We start from the raw sequence: 23,847 nt of genomic DNA on the forward strand, positions 1-23,847 counted from the left end.
TATGGGTAATATGTAGCTGATTTAGTCTGTAGTTACTTAGATAATAACACACATTTCTAAACACATCACTTTCTAACAGGCCTGTACGGAGTAAACAATAGTTTCCCCACTTGTGAACATAATTGAACATATTGGGGATCTAGAATCCTACATTAATAGCATTTTAAAAGACCTAGCATAGATGCAATTGTTCTAAAAACCTAAAAGCTTAGCTGTTGAACTGCACTGGTTGAACATGCTTGAGGGCAGGGAGTGTGGGACCTTATGCTCTCCTGCAGCAGGTGGATATCATGCCTACACTAAAAGCTACCTATGTTGTGGTGTATGCTTTAGGACGTACTCAGACCACAACAGCTTCAAACTAAAGGCATCACAGAAGCTAAGCAGCCATAGCCTCAGATGGATCAGAGTTTGTTTGACATTTCATGACATGTCTATTCTTGTCTAATAGATAACTCCAGTTTTGTAATAATGTAGTATATTAATGATGAAAGTGTACTGAAACCAAGTTCTACTGAACTTTTAGCTTGTTTGCTCACTGGAGTGCTCCAGAGTTACTGAGTTATTGAGTTATTTGCTGGTGCAAATTCCGTTTTCATTTTTTATTTTTTCTCATGGTTAAGGGGTAAAAGAGGATTCCTTTTATGGGTTGAATCCCTGATGGTGCCACAGCCATCCTTCATCAGACGTGCAAGAGAGCATGATTGTGCCCACTCTTTTTGGTCTCTCTGGCATTCTCTCCCTGATCAATCAATGCAGTTTTAGCCAATGTAGGTATCTGTGAGCTAAAGTATAAAGTCACAGAATCAGCCATTAGCGTTGTCCTCCAAGCGTCACATGTCTTAAAAGAAGCATGTACTAACCTTCACCTTCCCAGCATTAGTGCCGTTGTATAATAGGATATGATATAGTCTTAGCTAGTGGGTGGGAATTGGCATTGATAAATAAAGTGGGTTTTGTTGTCAATGCAGACCTACTTTCTGAACATGCTGAACAGTTCAGTCTGTTCCTACTCTATGTTTTCTGACACTGTCATTCTTTTTATGAAGATTCATTACTTGAAGAGTCTACAACATTGTTCGTCACGGCGACAGAGATCAGTATGTATAGTATTGTATGCGGTTTAATGTAGCTGAGTAGAAGCTAATAGCTCCCTGTCCTTACCACAACAACCTTCTAAATATGCTGTTCAATTATCTCATTGATCTCTTATTTCTAAGCATCATTATTCTGGAGTGTAACACATTACAGAAAGCTCATAAGATCTCCCCCTAATCCATTTTCTCTCACATAGTCAGCCATGTTTTTCATTTATATTTTTAAATTGAATGTGGGAAGTAGAGATTTAATCAATAATGAGCAGTTAGAAGTCTATCTAATATTCAGTACTATCCAGTTAAATGCTATTTAACAATGATCTGTCTTCTCTCTAAGCTGATTCTTCTACATCACAGCTCGTGACCTCCTCTGAGATGAGTATGTAGTAGCAGCAGTTGTTAGTAGCTTTCTTTTTGTGTTGTGTACTGTTGTGTACAGCTATTGGGCTGTCAAAACCACTGAAGTGTACTACAATTAATACTGGTCACTGGTAAACTCAGCGCTTGTCCTAGATCACATATGGCAGCAACTTCACAAACCCTAAAATAGAACCCTGTGGGACTCAAAATAGACTAAACTAATTGGTTCCCAAATACTTCAAAATAATGGGGTTAAAACTGAATAATAAACGTGAGGTTTGGGAGGTTAAACCTCCTGTGCTAAAACAGAACAGTAGTTTTGCTATTTTCTGTTATAAAGTGACAAGTATTGATTGTCTTAGGATTAAATGAGTATTAGAAGCATAGAGGCTGTAGGACTTGTGTATAGAGTAGTAGTTGTATTAGTACCACTAGTTGGACACTGTAAAAATGAATTCTTAGAATTGTTGATAGAACAGGGGTCAGAAACTCACATCCTAGAGGTTCAGCTTTCTATATCGTTGATGATGATTTTCATGCCAAACATTTTTCTCACACCTGATTCAATTGAGTAGTTATTTACAAGGTTTAATTGTTGTGTCAGAGAAAGGAAATCAGCAGACAGTGCTGAATTCTAGTCTTTAATTCCCCACTTCTGACACATTTGGTTCCATAAGAACTTTTCAACGTATGCCTTTGTAAAGTCTGGAGTCAAACAGCCAATACAAGTTCTATCTGAGTGCTTGCACTGTGGTGGGCTGTGGACCAGCCATCAGCGAAGAAGGAGGCACTGAACGCTTTGCACGTGAGTGTGCAGCATTCCAGGAACTACATTTGGTTATAGGGCTGCCTGATTATGGTTCTTGGCTTATTTTCATGTATATACTATTTATCAGTCAATCCAGTATTTTGCTTGTTTTTGTGAAAGATTAGCTTGCTAATATAGTGATTTTTCCATGAAGAACCATTTTATGAAGAATCTACATCATCAGTGCCCACATCGATCAGTATGTATTGTTATGGGTAATATGTAGCTGATTTAGTCTGTAGTTACTTAGATAATAACACACATTTCTAAACACATCACTTTCTAACAGGCCTGTACGGAGTAAACAATAGTTTCCCCACTTGTGAACATAATTGAACATATTGGGGATCTAGAATCCTACATTAATAGCATTTTAAAAGACCTAGCATAGATGCAATTGTTCTAAAAACCTAAAAGCTTAGCTGTTGAACTGCACTGGTTGAACATGCTTGAGGGCAGGGAGTGTGGGACCTTATGCTCTCCTGCAGCAGGTGGATATCATGCCTACACAAAAAGCTACCTATGTTGTGGTGTATGCTTTAGGACGTACTCAGACCACAACAGCTTCAAACTAAAGGCATCACAGAAGCTAAGCAGCCATAGCCTCAGATGGATCAGAGTTTGTTTGACATTTCATGACATGTCTATTCTTGTCTAATAGATAACTCCAGTTTTGTAATAATATAGTATATTAATGATGAAAGTGTACTGAAACCAAGTTCTACTAAACTTTTAGCTTGTTTGCTCACTGGAGTGCTCCAGAGTTACTGAGTTATTGAGTTATTTGCTGGTGCAAATTCCGTTTTTTTATTTTTTATTTTTCTCATGGTTAAGGGGTAAAAGAGGATTCCTTTATAGGTTGAATCCCTGATGGTGCCACAGCCATCCTTCATCAGACGTGCAAGAGAGCATGATTGTGCCCACTCTTTTTGGTCTCTCTGGCATTCTCTCCCTGATCAATCAATGCAGTTTTAGCCAATGTAGGTATCTGTGAGCTAAAGTATAAAGTCACAGAATCAGCCATTAGCGTTGTCCTCCAAGTGTCACATGTCTTAAAAGAAGCATGTACTAACCTTCACCTTCCCAGCATTAGTGCCGTTGTATAATAGGATAGGATATAGTCTTAGCTAGTGGGTGGGAATTGGCATTGATAAATAAAGTGGGTTTTGTTGTCAATGCAGACCTACTTTCTGAACATGCTGAACAGTTCAGTCTGTTCCTACTCTATGTTTTCTGACACTGTCATTCTTTTTATGAAGATTCATTACTTGAAGAGTCTACAACATTGTTCGTCACGGCGACAGAGATCAGTATGTATAGTATTGTATGCGGTTTAATGTAGCTGAGTAGAAGCTAATAGCTCCCTGTCCTTACCACAACAACCTTCTAAATATGCTGTTCAATTATCTCATTGATCTCTTATTTCTAAGCATCATTATTCTGGAGTGTAACACATTACAGAAAGCTCATAAGATCTCCCCTTAATCCATTTTCTCTCACATAGTCAGCCATTTTTTTCATTTATATTTTTAAATTGAATGTGGGAAGTAGAGATTTAATCAATAATGAGCAGTTAGGAAGTCTACCTAATATTCAGTACTATCCAGTTAAATGCTATTTAACAATGATCTGTCTTCTCTCTAAGCTGATTCTTCTACATCGCAGCTCGTGACCTCCTCTGAGATGAGTATGTAGTAGCAGCAGTTGTTAGTAGCTTTCTTTTTGTGTTGTGTACTGTTGTGTACAGCTATTGGGCTGTCAAAACCACTGAAGTGTACTACAATTAATACTGGTCACTGGTAAACTCAGCGCTTGTCCTAGATCACATATGGCAGCAACTTCACAAACCCTAAAATAGAACCCTGTGGGACTCAAAATAGACTAAACTAATAACTAAAAACTGAATAATAAACGTGAGGTTTGGGAGGTTAAACCTCCTGTGCTAAAACAGAACAGTAGTTTTGCTATTTTCTGTTATAAAGTGACAAGTATTGATTGTCTTAGGATTATATGAGTATTAGAAGCATAGAGGCTGTAGGACTTGTGTATAGAGTAGTAGTTGTGGTTGGTGTGGTTGGTGTGGCACAACAGATAACACCACTACCTGCGGTCTGGGTGACTGCTGCGCTACACCAATAAGAGTCCTTGGGCAAGACTCCTAACACTACGTTGGCCCACCTCTGTAATACGAGTAACCTTGCAAGTTGCTCTGGATAAGAGCGTCAGCTAAATGCCATAAATGTAAATGTAGTTGTATTAGTACCACTAGTTGGACACTGTTAAAAATGAATTCTTAAAATTGTTGATAGAACGGGGGTCAGCTTTCTATATCGTTGATGATGATTTTCATGCCAAACATTTTTCACACACCTGATTCAATTGAGTAGTTATTTACAAGGTTTAATTGTTGTGTCAGAGAAAGGAAATCAGCAGACAGTGCTGAATTCTAGTCTTTAATTCCCCACTTCCGACACATTTGGTTCCATAAGAACTTTTCAACGTATGACTTTGTAAAGTCTATTTCACAATCTAATGTAATCTTTATATGCACTTCTAATGTCCATGTGGAGTTAAGCATCATAATTTCTGTCTACACATTCATTTTTTTAACACTTTGCCCACCGGCAGGCCAAAGGTAACAAACTTCCAAAGAATAACCCCACCAGTTTGTACAGAAGTCCCTATAGTTACTGAGTAATACACTATAGTGTGTAATAAGCCTTTCTGGGTTAAGGGGTTAATGGGTTAATGTATGTCAGTCACTTCTGTTCTGTAAATAATTGCCCCCCCTTCTTTGAACCTCATTCAAAAAGCAATCCAGCCTGAAACAATGCTTACTAATTTAGTGTGAGTCGGGGTTAAACTTCTGTAGGCTAAATAGGCAGTTATATGTAAATATACTCACAAAGCAATTCATTAAAAATGGGCTTGTTTTACATATGGACTGCAAAGAGAGCAGTGTGTTTTGACATGATTGGGTAATAATGTGTACAAATGACGTTACACTGCTTCATTTTTTTCCCAGAACCGCGTTTCCATGCCAAGAATCAGCTAGGAACCTTATTTTTAAGAGTGCTGAAGTGGAAGTGGCTGTAATAGTGGTGGTGCTAAGATAATTTTTGTTGTATCATTTACTCTGAGAACTGGAACAGGCCTTTTCTATATAATTCAAAAAGGAAGAAATTGACCAGTGATGTTGGAGTTAGCTGATACTGTCAGCATTTAAAGATAATAAAAGCATTGTCCCTGGGCTCCTTTTTAAGAGCACACAAAAATACCAGCATGCTTGAAGGCGCAGTCAGGATCTGGCAGGCCAGTTTTTGGCACTACAGCAACTTGCTTTGTTGGCTTTTAAATAACAACAGCACACCCACTAAAATACCCGGTAATATTGTTGGCTGCTGACAGAAACACATTGTTTAAGGCTCATGCTTGTTGAAAAGAGGAGTTGCCGAGGCATAGTTGAGCAAAGGCAAACAAAGCATTGTGCGTGATGATTTGAGACCGACGGCTCATGGTTTCTTGAATCCGGATGACACACATGGATATTACATTTTGGATGCTGACAAGATGTCAGCTCACCAGGCAATGTTAAGACGACTGACAAATCCTCCTCTACTGTAGTCTAACCTACTGTGATCTGCATGTGGTATGAAATCCTTTCTCTCTGTCTTGCAGGGCAGCCTTTCTCTTTTACTTCATCCCGTACTGTCATTGCTACTGACATTCCAACCATTTCCAATATAGGTATCTATCATGGTGTGCTGTCATTTTCTAAGGCTTCATTATCATCATGTTTCCTGTGATACTTTTAAATAACTGCTATTGCACGTAATCTCATGCAGCTTAAAGGGGTATGCCGGGTGTTTCTTGCCTTAACTAAACTAGTCTTGCTGCTGGCTGGTCTCTCTTTCTGTCTTTCTGTTGGTCTGTCCCTCTCTCAGCGCTGTTCAACATAAGCACCACTGTTAGCACCAGCTTTGCAAAAATCAGCTGGGCAGCAAGAGGGAGACAGTCAGATACAGAAATCTACGTTGCAGTTATGGATCACCGTAAGAAACACCTGCTCTGCTCAACACACTAACACTAGAATTACAGTAGAAGGGTTTAACTGAGTAGACCTAGGCCTGGGTAATGTCAATGGACAATTTATTAATATTAGTGATATTTAACATTAGAAAAACCTTTCTAATAAGGATGCAGTTTGGTTCCTTCTCTTGTTTCTCTTGTTTCATCATTAGCATCTTTATCATATTATATTGAGATAAAAATTGACCATCTCAATAAGACAAATAAGATCTTGATGAAGAGGTTATGATAGTTTCATATTTGAACTATGGATGTGTTGGAGTATGGAGTATGCACTATATGCCCAACACAGATGTGCACATGCACACACACACAGCTTGTCTAGTCCCAGCCTGTCTAGTCAAGTATTGCCAGTCAAATAGGACTCTCTGGAGCGATGAACATGAACCTACTGGCACCATGCCTAATGCCCGGCATCAGCTAGAGAGATATAAAGTCGCCCTAGCATTGAGCTGTGGAGCAGTGGAAGTCTGTTATCTGGAATGATGGTACTCCATCCATGCATTCATTCATCCATACTGTTAGGATGAGTTGTGGAGTTAAGGATGAGGTGGGGTGGTGATCATTCAACACCCTGACCTCACTAACCCCTTTGCTGCTGAATCCAATCAAATCATTACAGCAATGCTACAAAATCCTATTGGAAGCATTACCTACACTGTAGAGACTGTAGAGCTACTCCAACAAAAACAGAATAAACTATTTCTAATACCCTCGAAACAATGGATGAGCAGGTGTCCCAATACTTTTGTCCATATAGTGTAACATTACACTTCTTTTATTAATTTCTACTTCTAAGCGCTATGATAACACTGGTGTCATTTTGACTACAAGTAATCTCTAGTTAGTTTTACCAGTCAGTGTTGGTCCAAGCCTAGTAACAGCTAACAACTAAACTCACACTACAGTTCAAAAGTTTGGAATCACTTGTAAAGATAATAATGTTTGGATAAAGTTGAGATGTTTTTATTCAATATTTTAAATATTTAAGAAACAACAGTTAATTATTTAATGCTAAGAACCCATCAAACATATTGCTATTATCTGTTTACAGTCAATTTTGGTCTGAGATTTTACTACTACTTTCTCCATATGTGTTATCATATATAGTGATTCCAAACTTGCACACAGTAGAATAGTTTCTGCACTTTTGGGTAAAGGTATAACTGCATGTATATTCACTCAGCCTTGCATGGTAATAGGTTCTGCACTGTGCTTTTGGGTGAAGGGCTAACACTTTCCGGTTGCGCAACTCCTATAGGTGATGGTATCTGGAGGATTTCTGAAGCTGTAAACACATCTAAGACTTTCCATGTCATTGAGGGACTCCAGCCAGACACTGTGTACACAGTCCGCCTGCTGGCTACCCACTGGGCTGATAACTCTAGTCTTTTTGAGGAGGTTTTCCAGACCAAGGGAAAAGGTGAGAGACCAGAGGGTCCATTTGGTAAAACAACACCAGACATATAGCCATCTGCTGTGTTCACAGCTGTAAATTAGCTCCTATTTTTAAGTTTGCACACATGAACAAGAGGCACTGACAGAATTCAGTCATACCTTATTTTAAAGGAATGCTTCATCTCATTTGAAAAAGCTACCTGGTGAATTCTCAGCAATGTTCTTTACACTCTCACAACTCAAAGGGCGAGGGTTCATACTTCATACTGACAAATCTCACTTACGGAAATAGTTATCTAAAGAACCATCCAATGAAATGTGGATTTTTTAGGGTCTGTTCTGTGTTATTTTGCAAAGAAACATTCTTATGACCTTTATTTGTTGGAGAAATGATTTCATTAGGTATAGGTATATAACCTTTACATTATGAGGAGCTTTTTAAAACTATAAACCTTTTCACGCTCTCACAACTCTAACAAAAAATATTATCGGAAGAACTGTCCTTTGAATGGTTTGTAGGGAACAAATGGTGAGCATTGTGCTGCCACTATGGTGTTCCAATGCCGCTTTGCCATTAGTGGCTGGAGTCAGTGGATGGGTAGATGGTGCTCTTTCCCCTTCATTCTAAAAGCGATGCTGGCTGGCACAAGCCTGTGGTGGGACAGAGCTGAGGCTCTGACTATTTCCTCTGAGCATGTCGGCTGCCTGGTGATGCTGCATGGGTGGCAGTTAGAAAGAAGACTTTGCATGTATCAGAGGAGACGTGTTAAGGCTCTACCCTCCCAGTATGGAGAGCATTGCTGGTGCTAGGGGAAGTTACAAACTGGCAGTACCAAATTGGGAAAGAAAAGGAAAATTTTAATGGACCACCCAAATCAAGTGTTACAAAAAAAAAACCCTAAAAAAAACCCTTAGGCTTTGTTCAGGTTTATTATTCATTCACTATAAGTAAACAGTCACTACATGCAAAATGATTAAGTTATTAAAAAATTACAGGAATCAGGTCCTCAAAGTTTAAGAGGTTAATCCTTTAGCCTGACCAGCAATCCTGAAAACCTTGAGGTACGCACTTGAAGCTTGTCTCTAACCACGAGATGAATTCTGACAGCAACTATTGTTTTTTTTTTTTTTTTTGTGTGTGTGTGTGTGTGTGTGTGTGTGTGTGTGTTTTCTTGCGGGTGTGGCAGGTGTGTATGGAAACGTTTCATCCAGAGGCTGGTTCGTGGGTATGCTGTGCGCTGTGGCCTTCCTCACTCTGGCAGCTCTGATCGCATGCTTTGTGACGAGGAACAAAGGCGGAAAGTATGCAGGTACGGCACACGCTGATTGCAGAGGTCACTTTGGCCTCCCTGGAGGCTGAATCACAGTGCTCTGTGTGGCTGGGGTGAATGAATGTCACTCATCTCTTCAGTGGTGAGGCATCAAGGCCTCCGTGACTTTTTCTCTGGCTAGTGCTCCACCCGCTGAGCGTGTTACCATGAGTGTCAAACTGTCCAAATTAGATCACTCAGCTTTGTTCTTGTGTACAGCTGCACAGCCTGCCTTAGATACTTCCTGGGCTTTTAGTGAACATGTAACTAACAAACACACATGATCACATGCACACAAAAAGGGTTTTTTACAACAGTGTCAGGGCATGGGGTCATATATGAGCAAGAGAGAGAGAGACATCTTAAAGGTTGATGAAGTTTCCATGTTTGTTTTTCCTGCATATCCCCAGCCAGTGCATGGATTTGTTCATTTCCATCAATAGTTTACCTGATTTACCATCATGAAGCACGGATTTATCAAACCAGGTGTTGGATGACAACTCTACAAACACTTACTGATAAACACTTACTGCCCAGATATGCAGCGTTTTCAGTCTGATTTCCACAGGTGCCTAATACTTTTGCATAGAACTGATATTTATGTCCAAATATTTGCAAACACCCATTCTAATTAATGCATTCAGCTATTGTATTAGCAATACAATAGGACCCTCTGGAATAGATAAACATGAACCTGTGTCCACCATGCCTAATGCCAGGCATGGGCTAGAGGGGTATAAAGCCCCCCAGCATTAGGAAGAAACAAAAGAGCAGATGTCTCAAGATCTTGTTCATATAGTGTATACAATATAAAAAAAATAAAAAGTGTCTTCTTTACAGAAATAGAGATAAATGATTCAAACACTGAAGTGTGTAGAATCACTATTTCTAATCACTAGTTCTGTATTAATATTATTTGGGTTTATGTTGTGTTTATTCTGTGTTTTTCTGAGCAAATGAATGCTTACTGCCCAGGGCTAAAACTGTGTAAATTGTACTGTATGACTAAGACATTTACAGAGTACTGTGCAGTACTGTAAAAAGGAGCTTGCCCTCTCCCAGAATTTAAAAATTTGTGTACATTTTTTAGTTTGTCTTGTCAGGAGCAGTAATTAGCAACCAGCGTGAGTGCTTCAGTTAACAGCCAGCCTTAATTTGGGCGAGCCCTGTCCAATCTAAATCTAATTTTGGCCCTCAAAATCAGAATGAACTCTATAGTTCACGGGTTGTTCAGTCAGGCACATCTTGCAACCGGAACCAGAGATTCTTGACAGGCTTAGGTAAAAGGTTATGGACATCATTTCTAACGAGTGGATGCCTTCTCTCCATGAAAAAGGTGGGCAATCAGCCAGGAAGTGCCAAAGAACCCAATAATAACATCTGACAGAACTGCAACGCATCTTTTGCCTCAGCTAAGGTCAGTGTTTATGACTCAACCATCACTGAGTCCATGACAAATTAGTACAGCGGGAATCATTGGTAACTAAGAAGAATGTGAATGCTTGGCTTAGGTTCGCCAAGAAACACTTAGATGAAGCTATGAATCAATGTTTTATGTACAGAGAAATCTAAAGTAGAGCTATTTGGCCAACATGGGACGTAATGTCTGCAAAAAATCCAACACTGTTTTAGAAGTAGTGACTTCATCCCACCCGTCAAGCATGGTGGTGGTAGTGAGATGGTTTAGGGGGTCATTTCTGCATTAGGACCCGGACATCATGCTACCATTGAGGTTAATATGAATGTTGCACAGTGTCAAAGATCTTTTTGACAAGAATGATGTCAGGTCATCTGTCCATGAGATGATGCTGAAGCACAGTTGACAGTCTAAAGCATACAAGCAAGTCTATCTCACAAAGTCAAAGTTGCGACCTAAAACCTATTGAAATATTCTGTCGGGACCTGAATTGTGCAGTTCATGCTCAAATGCTTACAAATGAGCTGAAACAGTTCAGCGACGCGAAGTGGGACACAATTCCTCCACTGTGGGACACTAATTAACAACAAGAGAAAGCTAGTGAAAGGAAGGGAGCTACGACTTTCTCACACAAAAGGATTGGGTGTTGAATAACTATATTAAAAGAAAACGATTTTGCTCTTTCAGTTGGAAAAAAGAAGCATTCAGCTTTTTTCCCAAGCCATTTTCTTGGCCCTGACATTGTAGTTTAGCCCCCCTTTTCTCAGCTTTTTCTACAAAGCTGAGAATGTATGAAAGCAAACAAACTTACGCACATGGCACCCACAGACACCGCCCAGTCGCTTGACTGCCTGCAGGAGCTGTTGACACAAAACACTGAATATTTCATCACCTCTGCATTTCTCTTTCCTACCCATCTGTGACTTTTCATGAAACTCATCTTTTGTCTCATTTGAAGCTCGTTACTTTTTAATCATATTTACCCGGGCTGTTTGAAAAAGGAAAATATGCACAGGGGCGTAAATCAAATGTTTGAAGTGCAGAGGATTAGCACTCTGCCTTTGTGATATTATTAGCTCTAAATGCTCCAGAGTAAGGAACAGTATACCATACAAACTTACTTATTATAAAACACTAGAACATGAGAATCATATCTCGTACATTTATTTTGATAACCATGTAAATAATTATGTCTAAAAACATCCCATATCTGTGACTGTGACTGATATTCTTTGAACAGTTTACATACAAACACTACTGATGTTTATTAGGGTATTAGAATACCTAGTACTCTAATACCCTGCTATTTTTTAATGCTATATCATGTTATATGCAATTGTCTATCCTGTAAACAGTACTGTGGACACATACATACATATACGTACATAAAAACACGTGGCAAAATTACACACTCGTCTTTTTTTTTATTTTTATTTTTTTTGGAGAAGTAGTAAACACAGCCATTGTAGGTAATCAACCATAAAAGCAGATGGTTTGTCAACTGCATCTAGGATTTGCTGGTATTTCACAGAATTCCTTCCTACCGCCACCCATGCAATATTGGAAATGCCACTGACTGCAACACAATCCCTAATCACAATAGATCCACCACCATGCTTCAGTTGGCATGATGTTATTTTCCTTAAATGCAGTTTAAATGCATATCTCTGCTGAATTGCCTACTCACATATATCACAGTTTTCTGTGACAGTTTTCTTGGTCTTCTAGATCTTAACAAGACCTCCACGGTTCCCCTGAACGACCATTTTTTAAAAACAGTCTGTAGAAACTGTAGAAAACCCAAGCTGAAAATGTTAGACTATTTTCTTACACTCTTTCCCTGCCTCTTGGGCATTGATTACTTTTATTTTCTGACCTTTAGACAGTTTAAAAAGTTTATGAATGTGTACATTTTCACTCTAGAAGGTTTGGAGATTTTATTCATTTGGCAGTTACGGATAAAACTGGCAACATACATGTCTATCAAGACTACATAAAAACAATGGAGCTTTTGCTCTATCTAAATCTAAGGTGGCCAAACTTTTCCACAGGCAAAATATATATATATATCAATATATATATATATATATATATATATATATATCCTGTTCAAGGGTGAGCATCTTCTTTTCTCTGAATTACTTTCTGGGAAAGTCAGACCCTGCTTACTTCAAAGTTTGTACACAAAACACAGCTTATCTTCAAGGCAGTCAGTGTCCTTGAAATGCACTCACAAAAGCAAAGAAGAAAGGACACTCAGAAATCTTCTCTGCCTCTTTCATTCAGCCCTTGAAACTGGCAGATTTCTTTTTACCCAGCTGCTCCATTTCCAGTGTGACACTGTATGAATATAAATCAAAGCATAACTCCATCTCAATTGTCAGCTAATATCAAGGTGAAATTTTTAAGAGCCAAGTTCTCCCTCCACTGAATACAGCAGACCATTTCAAGAAATGAGTAATATTGTGAAAGCCATTTTTATTGATTCCTTGGGGTCTTTCTTTGACAGTGAAAGAAAAGGAAGCGGTTCGGGCGGATCTGGAGGCTCATTGTGATCATGAAGAGACTTCCTGTGAATACAGGTAAGAGATCCTCATGGCTACTGATTGACGCTAACCAATGATGTTATTGCTGGCAGTGCGATTGTGTGGCCTTTGGACCTCCCACCCAAGCTTTAGTAGACTCTTATGTGCATCCATATACCATTGTACACCTATAGCTCTGATAAGAACTCCAAAACTTATGGCTAAGATAACTTACTAATATATGCTTTCACACCAGCATTATAAACCGCAAATCAGAAGTTTGGAATCACTGTTTTCAATAATATGGGATCTATTTTGTTACAGGTATATGTATAAAATAATCCTAATATGATATCACAATGTCATAGCTATCGACTAATTTTTCATTTGGAAGCTATGATCAGACATGTCCAGAATTAAAAACAGAGCTGAAATGATATACTGAGAATGTTATGAATTATGAACATTTTGATCAAAATAGCATCCACAGTGCTTTGCTTTTAAACAAGGGTGATAAACTCGGTGTATAATCAAAGACGTTGTAAAGGAGGAGACCATTTACAGGTTGAAATATGAAAGAAAGTTCTTGTAACACACAAAATGCCTTCTGTTTCTAGATTAAAGTCCCGCCTCTCAACAAAAATAGCAAGCATCTTGCTAGTTATGCCGTGAGCAGAGGAGGATCTAAGATATTGCGGTGCTAGTGTGATGTGGAGATCTGTACAAGTACAGTAGCCAAAACAAGCCGGAAAATAAATTGTTCATTATTGAGCCAAACTGTTCATTTTTGAAACAATCATTTGACCTAGCTTCAGGTATGTTGGTCTTTCATCTCATAGAGATAGGAGCCTGGTCTTGTGTGACTGGAAGTGAACAGACTTGCTTATAAGATCTTATAATATATAATTTTATTACTTCTTAATGTTTGCAAAAAATAATAAAGATAAACCATCATATAAAAGAAATGTTGTCCAGCTTACAATATTTTAAATGACTTGATTTCAATTATTTATGAATAAGTTTAAGAAATATGGTCAATATGAAATAAGTGATTCCAAACTTTTAAACAGTAGTAGTATTTTATCTCAACCCTTAGCTTACAATAGAGCAGTTGGTTGTGACATTGGAGAAGTACCATGTAAACAAGCGGATTACATTGCTGTTTTTTTGTTTTTGCTCATTAAAGGTCATTTATATAAGTTGGGTAATATTAGGTTTTTTTTTTTTGCACTGGGCTGATAAGAATTGTGTTATGACACTGATGAGTCTGCTTACATGAGTTTTTTTTTTAATTTAGTGATGATAACACCATATCTCTCCCTTTTAAACCTTACATGCATGACGTTTGTTCGGATCCAAACAGAGAGCATTGCTCACAGCCCTTTCTGAGCTGACTAACCAGCTCATGCAGGTAGTAGAGTGGAGTAACATGTGTGAATCCATGGATGTGTTTGCATATGTTTGTGTGTGTGTGAGTGAGTATAGATACATTTTTACACTCATTTGCAGTGCATCTGTATAATGAGAGTAATGCTGTGGATTTAGATGGTACACATTTGCTTGAAGCTCAATAGGTTATGAGTCAAAACCATTCAAAACTAATACCTGCTCTAGATATCTGTATTGAGGTAGGTACTCAAAAGGTAATGCATGGTTTATGACTGATTACTTTTTTTTCAATCTGTAATTGGGTTATTTGCTTAAAAAAGGGAATTGCAAAAGAATTTAAAACAACTGTCTTTCTGTGAATGAGACATAGTCATGCCACCAGTAGTCTTAAATCAAAACATCACTGCTACAAATAAAGCTTTTTTATTATACAAAAATATTCACAGTGAATCCTAGCACTTCATTGTACAGTACACTTAAGGTGTGCAATTCTTTACTAAAGGGGTATCCCTTTATGGACAAAACCCTTTCCCCAAACTGTTTTCTCAAAAGTTGGAAGCATACCATTGTCCCAAATATTTGGCACTCCACAGAACCCGTTTCCACTGCTCCAGAGTCCAGTGGTGGTGTGTTTTACACCACTCCATCCAACACTAGGTAATGTAAGGCCTCGCATGCAGCTGCTTGGTCATTGAAACCCATGCCATGAAGCTCCCAGCACACAGTTTCTGTGCTGATGTTAATGCCAGAGGAGGTTTGGAACTCTGCAGTTACTGAGTCAGCAAAGCGTTGGTGACTTTTAAGCACCTATTTGCCTCAGAACTCTGTGAACTCCACTCTTTTACCTAATACATGGCAATGCGGCACTTAAAGTGAATGATTAAGATGTGTGTCGCAATAATTTTGTCCATATACTGTACATGTTAGTAATCCAAGTAACATAATACTAACACAACTTTACTACACGAAGAAAGTTATTGAATTATTGTAATATGTTGCTTTGTACCCAGTTATCCCCAAGACTGCTGGATGTTCTATATGTATGCCAAACATGACGATTCAACTTCCATTAGTTCCTAACAATCATGGTGAATTTCTACTCAGGCTGTAGAACCAGCTGTAGACCATTACGACAGCACTGTAATAAGGATTGTGTTCACAGACTTCAAGCAAAATGTACCAGGGGTCCCTTAGCTGAACCATTTCACTTTTTCCCCCTTTCCTTTTAAAGTGAGTTAAAAATCAAGGAGGAAGGCTGTCAGAGCTGCAGAGAAAGGGGCACACACAGTTAGCTCCTATAATTGCACACAATGCCGCTCAGATCAGTAATATGTTTCCATCTCATTACACTTAGACACAGAGATCCCTATTTCATCCCTCCCTTAGGAGATGAATGGTGCTGGTGCAGATGCTCAGGGTCTGCTCAGCACACCACTCCTGCTTTAGAGGCTTCTCTCCACTAGCTCATTTGAACATCTGCTAGTGGAGGAAACTAGATATGGGGAAAACGACTTCTGCACCAAACGTGCTTCATAGCAGTCAGCCTCAGCAGCATCTCCAAAGTGCATTTACTCAGGCTCGCACAAGAACACTCTTCTGATTCACAATGCTTTGGGGAGAAGAGGGGAGAGTGGAGTTTGTTTTCCCAATCGCTACATGGTTGGAGAGCAGACGCTTATCCAGCTGGTCTATATTATTTATTCAATACCTAGTATAACACGCTGAAAAGGAAGAAAAGAATATTAGCAACTGGATAGGCCTCGCAGTATCACTCCATTTCTCCAGTACGGCCAGGGCAGTACAGAACACACGTCTTTATTAACACTAGTTGAAAAATGCAGCTGCGCTTTACATTGCCTAAACATGCCCAGATAAATGGACCAAAAGAAAATCCAAAATGACTTTGGAATAAAGTCCTGTTACACTGAAATGACAGGTGCTATGCACTGTGCATTGTGTGAATGTTCCAGGACGAATAGACAGTGCCAGTTCTTCCTATAGATAAGTCAATTTTATGAGAGAGCATGACAGAGTGGTGTAAAATGTCTGAGAGTATTCCTTCACTTCACTGCTTCTGATGAAGTCTGACGTCATGAGGAATCTTTAAGGGTTCTTCAGTACAGGCAGTGGTGCTACGTAATAATAAAGCTTCTTCAAATGCTTCTTTGAGCGATGCCATAGAAGAACTTTGTTTGTTTACATTTTAGTAATAGTATGTAGGTGTGTGAGTATGAAGAACCTTTATATTGTAAGGTTATTAGGTTTATCACACATCTCGCACATCTCTGTTACAAACATGTTTTGTATGGAATCAATGGTGAGTCTACTGTGACACCAATTCAAAGAACCATTCGTAGCACCCTTATGTTTAAGGGTGTACATAGAACCATTACAACGCAAAGAACCATTTGTAGCACTTTTATGTTTAAGAGTGTATTAACACTTAATTTTAACTGATTAACCTGTTATTTGCCTGGTTCTTCAGATTGATGGGAACGATGTAAATGTTTTTGTAGAAAAAAATATCCAATATGGCACCAAAAGGTGTACCACAGTTGTTACAAGTCAAAGAACCTGTTCTCAGTACTGTATAGAATCCTTTTTGGATGCTTAGAGTGTATGTAGTGCATTACATAGGACACTAAAACATTAATTTCTACACCCCTAATCATGGGGGTGTAGAAATCTACACAAATCTACACAAAACGTAGAGCCACTGGTGTTTCATCATCTAGGTACACATCCAATAGACCTATAATGCATTATTTGTGTGTAGATGTCATTTGTGACCTAATTACTTCTGCTTTAGTAGTGTGGGGTGCTCAAGTCCAGTCTGGATGAGTCTGCAAATGATTGGTCTTAGTCTTGTCTCTGTCTCAGCATTGTTTTGAATTGGTCTTGTATTGGTCTGAAGGTAATAAGGTTGAAATGGGGTTGATTAGTCAAGTGCTACCTCTCTTTTCATTACATTTTTGTTTTTGCAGGGCAGGGGTGCTTATATGTTAATTAGTGTTGTCTGGCTTTTAAACCAGCTACACACTATTGTGGCATTTTCTGTGCCACCTGCCTCTAGACTTGTGCAGAACAAACACTCTCACTTCACTCACAAGCAACTGCTGCAAAAAAGCAAAGCAGGTGGGTTTATCTGATATGTAGTGTTAATATCACATGTTCAGTGATTGTGGAGAAACTCTTCAAAGTTTAAGTGTAATTAGTCAACTGAAAAAAAAACTTCAAGCTTTATCGTGGCTCCTATCGTTGAATTTTCCTTGCAAAAATAGTTTTAAATGCGAGTTTGTAGAGTTTCAAAAAGTACCATTCAGTCCCCTGTACATATCTCCACAGACATCAGAAATCCAAATGTCCAGTCAATCCACAATGGAAGTTGTGGATTGACTGAAAGGGATTTCTTTCCAGAGGACACTGAAAGGGATTGGAAACCTGAAGCTGTGTCCCATACCACACACACACACACTAAATAGTATGTAAATTGTGTGCACCAACATTAGAAGTGCATTTATTGGCATAGGTGTGTGGCTTGGTATGTTGTATGAGACTAGACAATATGTACATACACGACAAATGAAAAATAAGTTATTTATTTATTTATTTATTTATAAATACAGAACCAACGATTGACCTTTTCATACTCTGTGTTCTTTCACTGGAGTCAGTTGTGTGGGATATTACGGTAAACAGCCCTAAAGCAGAGAGAACTCAATAGGTGACGTATTTAATTCATATATTTTAATCCATTCACACAGGCACTGTACGACCCAGATTCGCCCCTTTATAGCCATGTCTTTAAATGGCTTTATTGGCACTCTGTAGACTTTACTACAGTATAATTTTTCAGTAGACTGGTGCTTATAGATGTGTCTAAAACAGTCCACTCATTTATTCATTAACTAATCACTGTTTAGATCATTCTACATATAACACTACATAGGGTATAGTGAGAAAGACTATTGCAGTTTCTGAAGTTGCATTGGTTTTTTGCATCTGTGAATTTGTCACATACTCCATAAAGGGGGTGCATGTGTTCCTTCAAACCCACTTACACAGTTTTCACAAAGACTTTTTTACACGGACAGTGTGAGCCATCATTATAAGAGCAGAGCTGTGAAAAGTTCTGCAGTTTAAAATTGCATCATGAATCAGATGTTGACTTTTTGTTTGGACTTTTCCCAAGAACATTTTTTTTCATTCTTAGAAATATATTGGTGAATGAGGCCCACTGTCTGCATGTAGAACCATAACAAATGCAAGAATTTGAATGCTTAAATGGTGCTTCACATACCAGGAAAGACCTCCTGTGATGGCTCTTTTATAGAACCTTTTAAAAATGGTTCTGTATAGTACCAAAAAAGTTCCACTGTTGTTAGAAGTTAAACAACCCATTTTGTGTAGAGTGCACTACAAAGTCTTTGATCTTGACTTGGTCTCGCCTGTAATGGTCTTGATTACATCACTACAATATAGGGAGTTAAGATGATATCATTGAGAAATTTGCCTCAAGAAAATTAACTTCAGGACTACTGGGTATACATCATTAACAGCAGATGTTTGGATGTTTGGATGTTGTTTGCGAAGGTTTAACTTTGCTTTGGTATAGGATGTGCTATATTAGGGCAGAATTTGCTTAGGGCTCTGGGAAGGCTCGGACCAGTACAGCAAAAGCATCAATACAGATCTACATCTAAAATGACATGGTATAAAATCTTGATACATGACCATGCATTCCAATCAGCAATTTATTTTTTTGCTTCTTGTATAAATTTGATGACTTCGAAGGTTTTGTCACAACGGTACCTAAATGTGCTCCTAAAAACTAAACAATGTTTAAGCTGCCTTGTTAAAGATCCCTTTTGGCTCAGCTTAATTTGTATCCAGCCTTTAATAGAGTTTCATTGAAATGGTGGGGCGTCGAGGTGACCCTCTGTCTTCTCTGACACACCTGCTAGCTGGCTGTGTGCCTGTTCACAAATTGGCATCTAATCTTGGTTTGTTCCTGTGCACTCCTCAGGGACTAAAGTGGCCTGACAGGCTGTTTGTCTACACACTCGCACACACACACACACACACACACACACACACACACACACACACACACACACACACACACTGCCTCCCAACTCTGCCCCTCTCATTGGCTAGCATTACCACAGCACTCTGCAATTTCCCTCCATACTGTCTCTAAGGACACCTTAAATTGCCATCGCCCCTTGAAGCTTTTGCAATTTGCGATCTACAATTTGCAATTAGAAATTAGCAAAAAGACGTGATTCCACCCTCCCCCTAGTTGCCCTTTTCTTCGTTACTTGCATTGTCTAGAAGACTCCCTTAGTCAGAAACCTTTCCCCTGAACTGCCTTGAGGTGAGGTGAATCATTTTTCGCTTTGTTTTTGACAGCGACAGTGACGAGAAGCCTCTTAAGCGCAGCCAGCAATCACTAGAGGGAGACATCAAAGGGGACGACAGCAGCATGGACAGCTCGGGTGACTATGAGGACGAAGACTGCGAGTTCAACGAGGACGGGTCATTCATCGGTGAATACGCGGGTCATAAGCGGAAGCTGTCCACTGAGGTGAACGGACACACCACAATAACGACTTGAGAAGCTGTTTCTTCTTTTGCACTTTTGGACTATTTCATATGTTCCAGAGAACGTCAGCCTGTTTGTAATATACAATGACTGTGGCTGCGTATTAAGGGTCTGTCTGTATGCAACTGGGCAATAATTTGCAGTGTAAACTGTGAGGTCCATGCTAGACTAATGTTTCACAACTGAGTAGTGAAACTACTCCTACACTTTTTAAAGTACAGTCTCAAAATTGTTCTTTGGAGAGATGCCATAGAAAAAAGTTGATTTCCAAAAGATCTTTTATGGGGAAGGTTTTATAAAGTAGCAAAGTTTTTTTTTTCAACTTAAGCTCCATCTACAGTACAGCTGACCATAGTGCATATAGTAAATACAATTTCTATATAATTTCAGCTTTGTTTGAAGTAGTAATGCATGTCAAATGCATTTTTAACACAGAATAACTAAATAAATCGGCACTTTTATTCATCAGCAATAAATCATTTTCACAAATGAAACAAAGCAAAGCAAAATAAATAGGTTAGATAAACAGAAACTAGGAGGCCCAAATCTTGGGAAATGCTTGACGCGTTTGTTCGGCCCACACAGTAAACCTAAGCATTCCCCACCTTTCCCTTCTCTACAGAAAATTGCGAAAGCTGACTGGTAAAAAAAAAAGCTGACTAGTAAACTCAAGCTTACCCAACCGGCATAATCGAAAGTTAGCTAATCTGTCTGTCTGTCATCAATCTGTTGTTTGTTTCCTTGTCCATCTTTCTATCCACATGGCTGTATCAGCATTTCATATATGTGTTCCATGGATGCACACCCAGCAGTACACTTTTAAGTGAAGTCTGCTACACCACCTGCAACATATATAGAGCCTGTTTCGCTCATTTTCTCCCCACTTGTGCTGCTGTGTTTACATTTTTTATACTTTACAGTTAATTTCTTGGGACTTTCAGTAAAAGTTTCTTTAGGGAACCAAACATTCTTCCATGGCATTGCTCCAAAAAAACTTTTAGGTCTTTTAGACATTATGCTTCAGTGTTCCAAAATTGGATGGGTCCTGAGACATTTTTTCCAGTATGCAGTGGGTTTTACTAATGGAAAAAAAAGATAAATTGGCTGTGGCCAGTCACACATTGCTTTGTGTGGGCAAGTACAAGTCCTCTCAGTAAGTTCATAATGAGGTATGGCTTCCAGGTGGCAAAAGGTTTGCTTTGATTCTTACACAATGCCACAAACAGTTTCCTTCCACTAACTACAGAACATGACATTTCTCTATTTATTATGTGTTTGATTAAAACAACGACATTGAGATGGAATGGAATGAGCAACATTCATGTTTTCATCTTTGCAAAAGAATTGGGTTGATTTTACTGGACTTGACTCTAGTCTCACCATGGACAAAATATCCTTTCCCATGTAGCTTACAGAGATACACACTGGAGCTTTGCTCCTAGCTGACCAAGTAATTAATCTTTGCAGGAGTGGACATGACTGGATTTTAGCCTCAATTAAACCAAGTCTTGGTCAGACTGAGGTCATGCTTCTAATAGAAAGCAGGACTTTCCAAGAGGGCCCAGTCCAGGAGAGGATCATGACATTGTTTAAAGTGAGATGTTTACTTTTTGGTTTAAAAAAAAATAAAAAAAATCTGCAATTGATACAAGACATCACTTACTTATATATTATATATTATGTTCTGTGCCTACCCTTATACCTTAACTCTGAAAATATGTTTCCTGCAATGTACATAGTGTAGGTCAGTGACTATCATTTTTCTTTTTTCATTTTTGCAGATATTTTGTTATGTTTTGTACATTCCTTTTTACTTGTAAATACTATTGTTTATACTAAAGCCTCAGGATGTTTTTAGCATATTATTGAAAGTATAGTGTAGAATTTATATGATTACAGTTAGTACAATCTCTCTGAAACTGGAAATTACAATATCTGAAAGGTATAACTTATGCTTATGAACTTCATCCAACACAGTTTATATGTCCATATGTTCTGACTGTTGATAATATAACCATACACGATCATGTACCCAGGATAAAACGTAATCTTCCATACCCTGTACAACAATTCAGCTATTTTTAATGTATGCCAAGTTGCCGGTAATAAAGTCATAATGGGTTGTAATTGGGTCCAATTACAAATAACTGCAAATGAAAATAGCTACAGTATACATATATTATAAACTACACTGAATATAATATAATTTGTATTCGAAATTATATATATATTAAAATAATTAGTTACATTTTCAAAGAATTTACAAAGAATTTTACAGAGAGGGACTTGAGCCAACACTGAAGCATATGGCAGGAAATGCAATTTCAAATCATGTGCAATATACCATACATGACTAATAACATCTGTCTATTAACTTAAATGCTTAATTATAGAATGGATGCTAGCACATGCTCTGTTCAGGGAGTCCAGTGTTATTTGTGTGTGTGTGTGTGTGTGTGTGTGTATGTGCATGAGATATGGGTTCTTTCTCATTAAAATGTCTCTCATAAATTGAGATTGTGGCTGGAGAATCACTGGGGAGTAGTGAAACATCACTTCAAGCATGTATAATGCACCCTCACCAGTCCTTATTCTCTATTAGTGGGAAATATGCATTTTAGCCTTACAGCAGTGGAGCATCCTGTCAGGGATTATGCACTATACTAAAATGACATGAGTTCTGAATAAATGTTCCAATGCTGTAAAGCCTTGCTTTGTTTAATTGCATACTATGCACTTTTTTAAAAAGAGTCTCATGTAGATTTTAATCTATCATTAAAAAAAAAAAAAATGTCGGGTTCCATTTTTGTAAAAGAGATGTGAGTGTAAACAGGCTTTACTTTGGTAAGGAACCTTTAAAGCAACATTGTCATATCTCTAAAAAGTTCTTCACACACAAATCCTCCATAAATGGTTCTTCATGGAACCAAAATACATCACTCAAAGAAGCTCTTGTAGCACTTTTATTTATAAGAGAGTAGAAACTGAGCTTCATTTTGAATTCATTATATTTGTGATATAGAAAAAGCATCACATTTACATAAAATTATATAAAATACTTATTAGCCTACACTAGTTTAGCTTCATGTTTAGTCTCAGGGGTCAGCTGTGACCTGAAGGTTAGAGAAGTACACTTAGGACCTGAAGGTTGAAGTTTCTGTCCCCTGGACTCAACATTCACAAGCTGAGATGCCCTTGAGCATGAAAGGCACCTAACAATCAATCGCTCCCTGGGTGCTGAGGTGTTTTTACTGCCCCAGTTCACTACTGTATGTGTGCTCACTGCCATGGAAGGGTTACATGCAGAGGTTACATTCTGTTGTACTGGTGTGCAATGGCTGTAAAGGTTTTTTTTTTCTAATTTAAGGCACAATGCGAGACAGCCACTCATGTCAGAGGCTGTTTGTAGATATCTGCAACTTTTCAGAAATTGAACTGAAATTACACTTTTCAGATGTTCTAACCTAAAATGTTGGTCCACCTTTCAGCTTGTTGTGCTTTTTGAAGGAAGCACAATACAGTGCAGCCAATCAGAATATAATGTATATATAACATTTTTATTATATTATATCATATATTAAAGGAATTTGTATGATATGGTACCTGCTATGCAATGTGATTACTAATGTATTGGCTGATCAAATGAAAATCTAATGATTGCTGTATTCCTACTACGTGTTCAACTGGTTTACTTTGGTTTGATTTTTGACAGATTGTCATGTTGGACCTAGTTCCTTCTGTTGTAGGTGGATCATTGAAGTGTACACTTTTGTGAGATACATACAAAAGTGTGTATCTCAGGGAAAAAGTTTTTCTCTCTCCACAGTCTACAACACACACACCACATGC

The 23,847-nt window shown here is 38.4% G+C and overlaps 1 protein-coding gene across 9 annotated transcripts in view; it reads left to right on the forward strand.

The window, feature by feature from the left end:
• chl1a (cell adhesion molecule L1-like a) overlaps nucleotides 1–23,619 on the forward strand; it is an 87,876-nt gene extending 64,257 nt beyond the window's left edge. For 3 of the 9 annotated variants that reach the window (XM_072696177.1, XM_072696176.1, XM_072696180.1), the window contains 11 exons: nucleotides 1,050–1,100; nucleotides 1,435–1,476; nucleotides 2,420–2,464; nucleotides 3,525–3,575; nucleotides 3,911–3,952; nucleotides 5,944–6,012; nucleotides 6,210–6,317; nucleotides 7,616–7,777; nucleotides 8,940–9,062; nucleotides 12,989–13,061; nucleotides 19,806–23,619. In XM_072696177.1, the coding sequence (XP_072552278.1) occupies nucleotides 1,050–1,100; nucleotides 1,435–1,476; nucleotides 2,420–2,464; nucleotides 3,525–3,575; nucleotides 3,911–3,952; nucleotides 5,944–6,012; nucleotides 6,210–6,317; nucleotides 7,616–7,777; nucleotides 8,940–9,062; nucleotides 12,989–13,061; nucleotides 19,806–20,010 (971 nt within the window). In that variant the 3' untranslated portion in view covers nucleotides 20,011–23,619. Of the gene's footprint in view, nucleotides 1–1,049; nucleotides 1,101–1,434; nucleotides 2,263–2,419; nucleotides 2,465–3,524; nucleotides 3,576–3,910; nucleotides 3,953–5,943; nucleotides 6,013–6,209; nucleotides 6,318–7,615; nucleotides 7,778–8,939; nucleotides 9,063–10,398; nucleotides 10,480–12,988; nucleotides 13,062–19,805 lie in introns of those variants that run through there. The other 6 variants (XM_072696178.1, XM_072696179.1, XM_072696183.1 and 3 more) reach the window with 6 other exon arrangements.
• Nucleotides 23,620–23,847: the final 228 nt, after the last annotated feature.

The sequence above is a fragment of the Salminus brasiliensis genome, chromosome 14 (assembly GCF_030463535.1).
Source record: "Salminus brasiliensis chromosome 14, fSalBra1.hap2, whole genome shotgun sequence".
Lineage (NCBI taxonomy): Eukaryota > Metazoa > Chordata > Actinopteri > Characiformes > Bryconidae > Salminus > Salminus brasiliensis.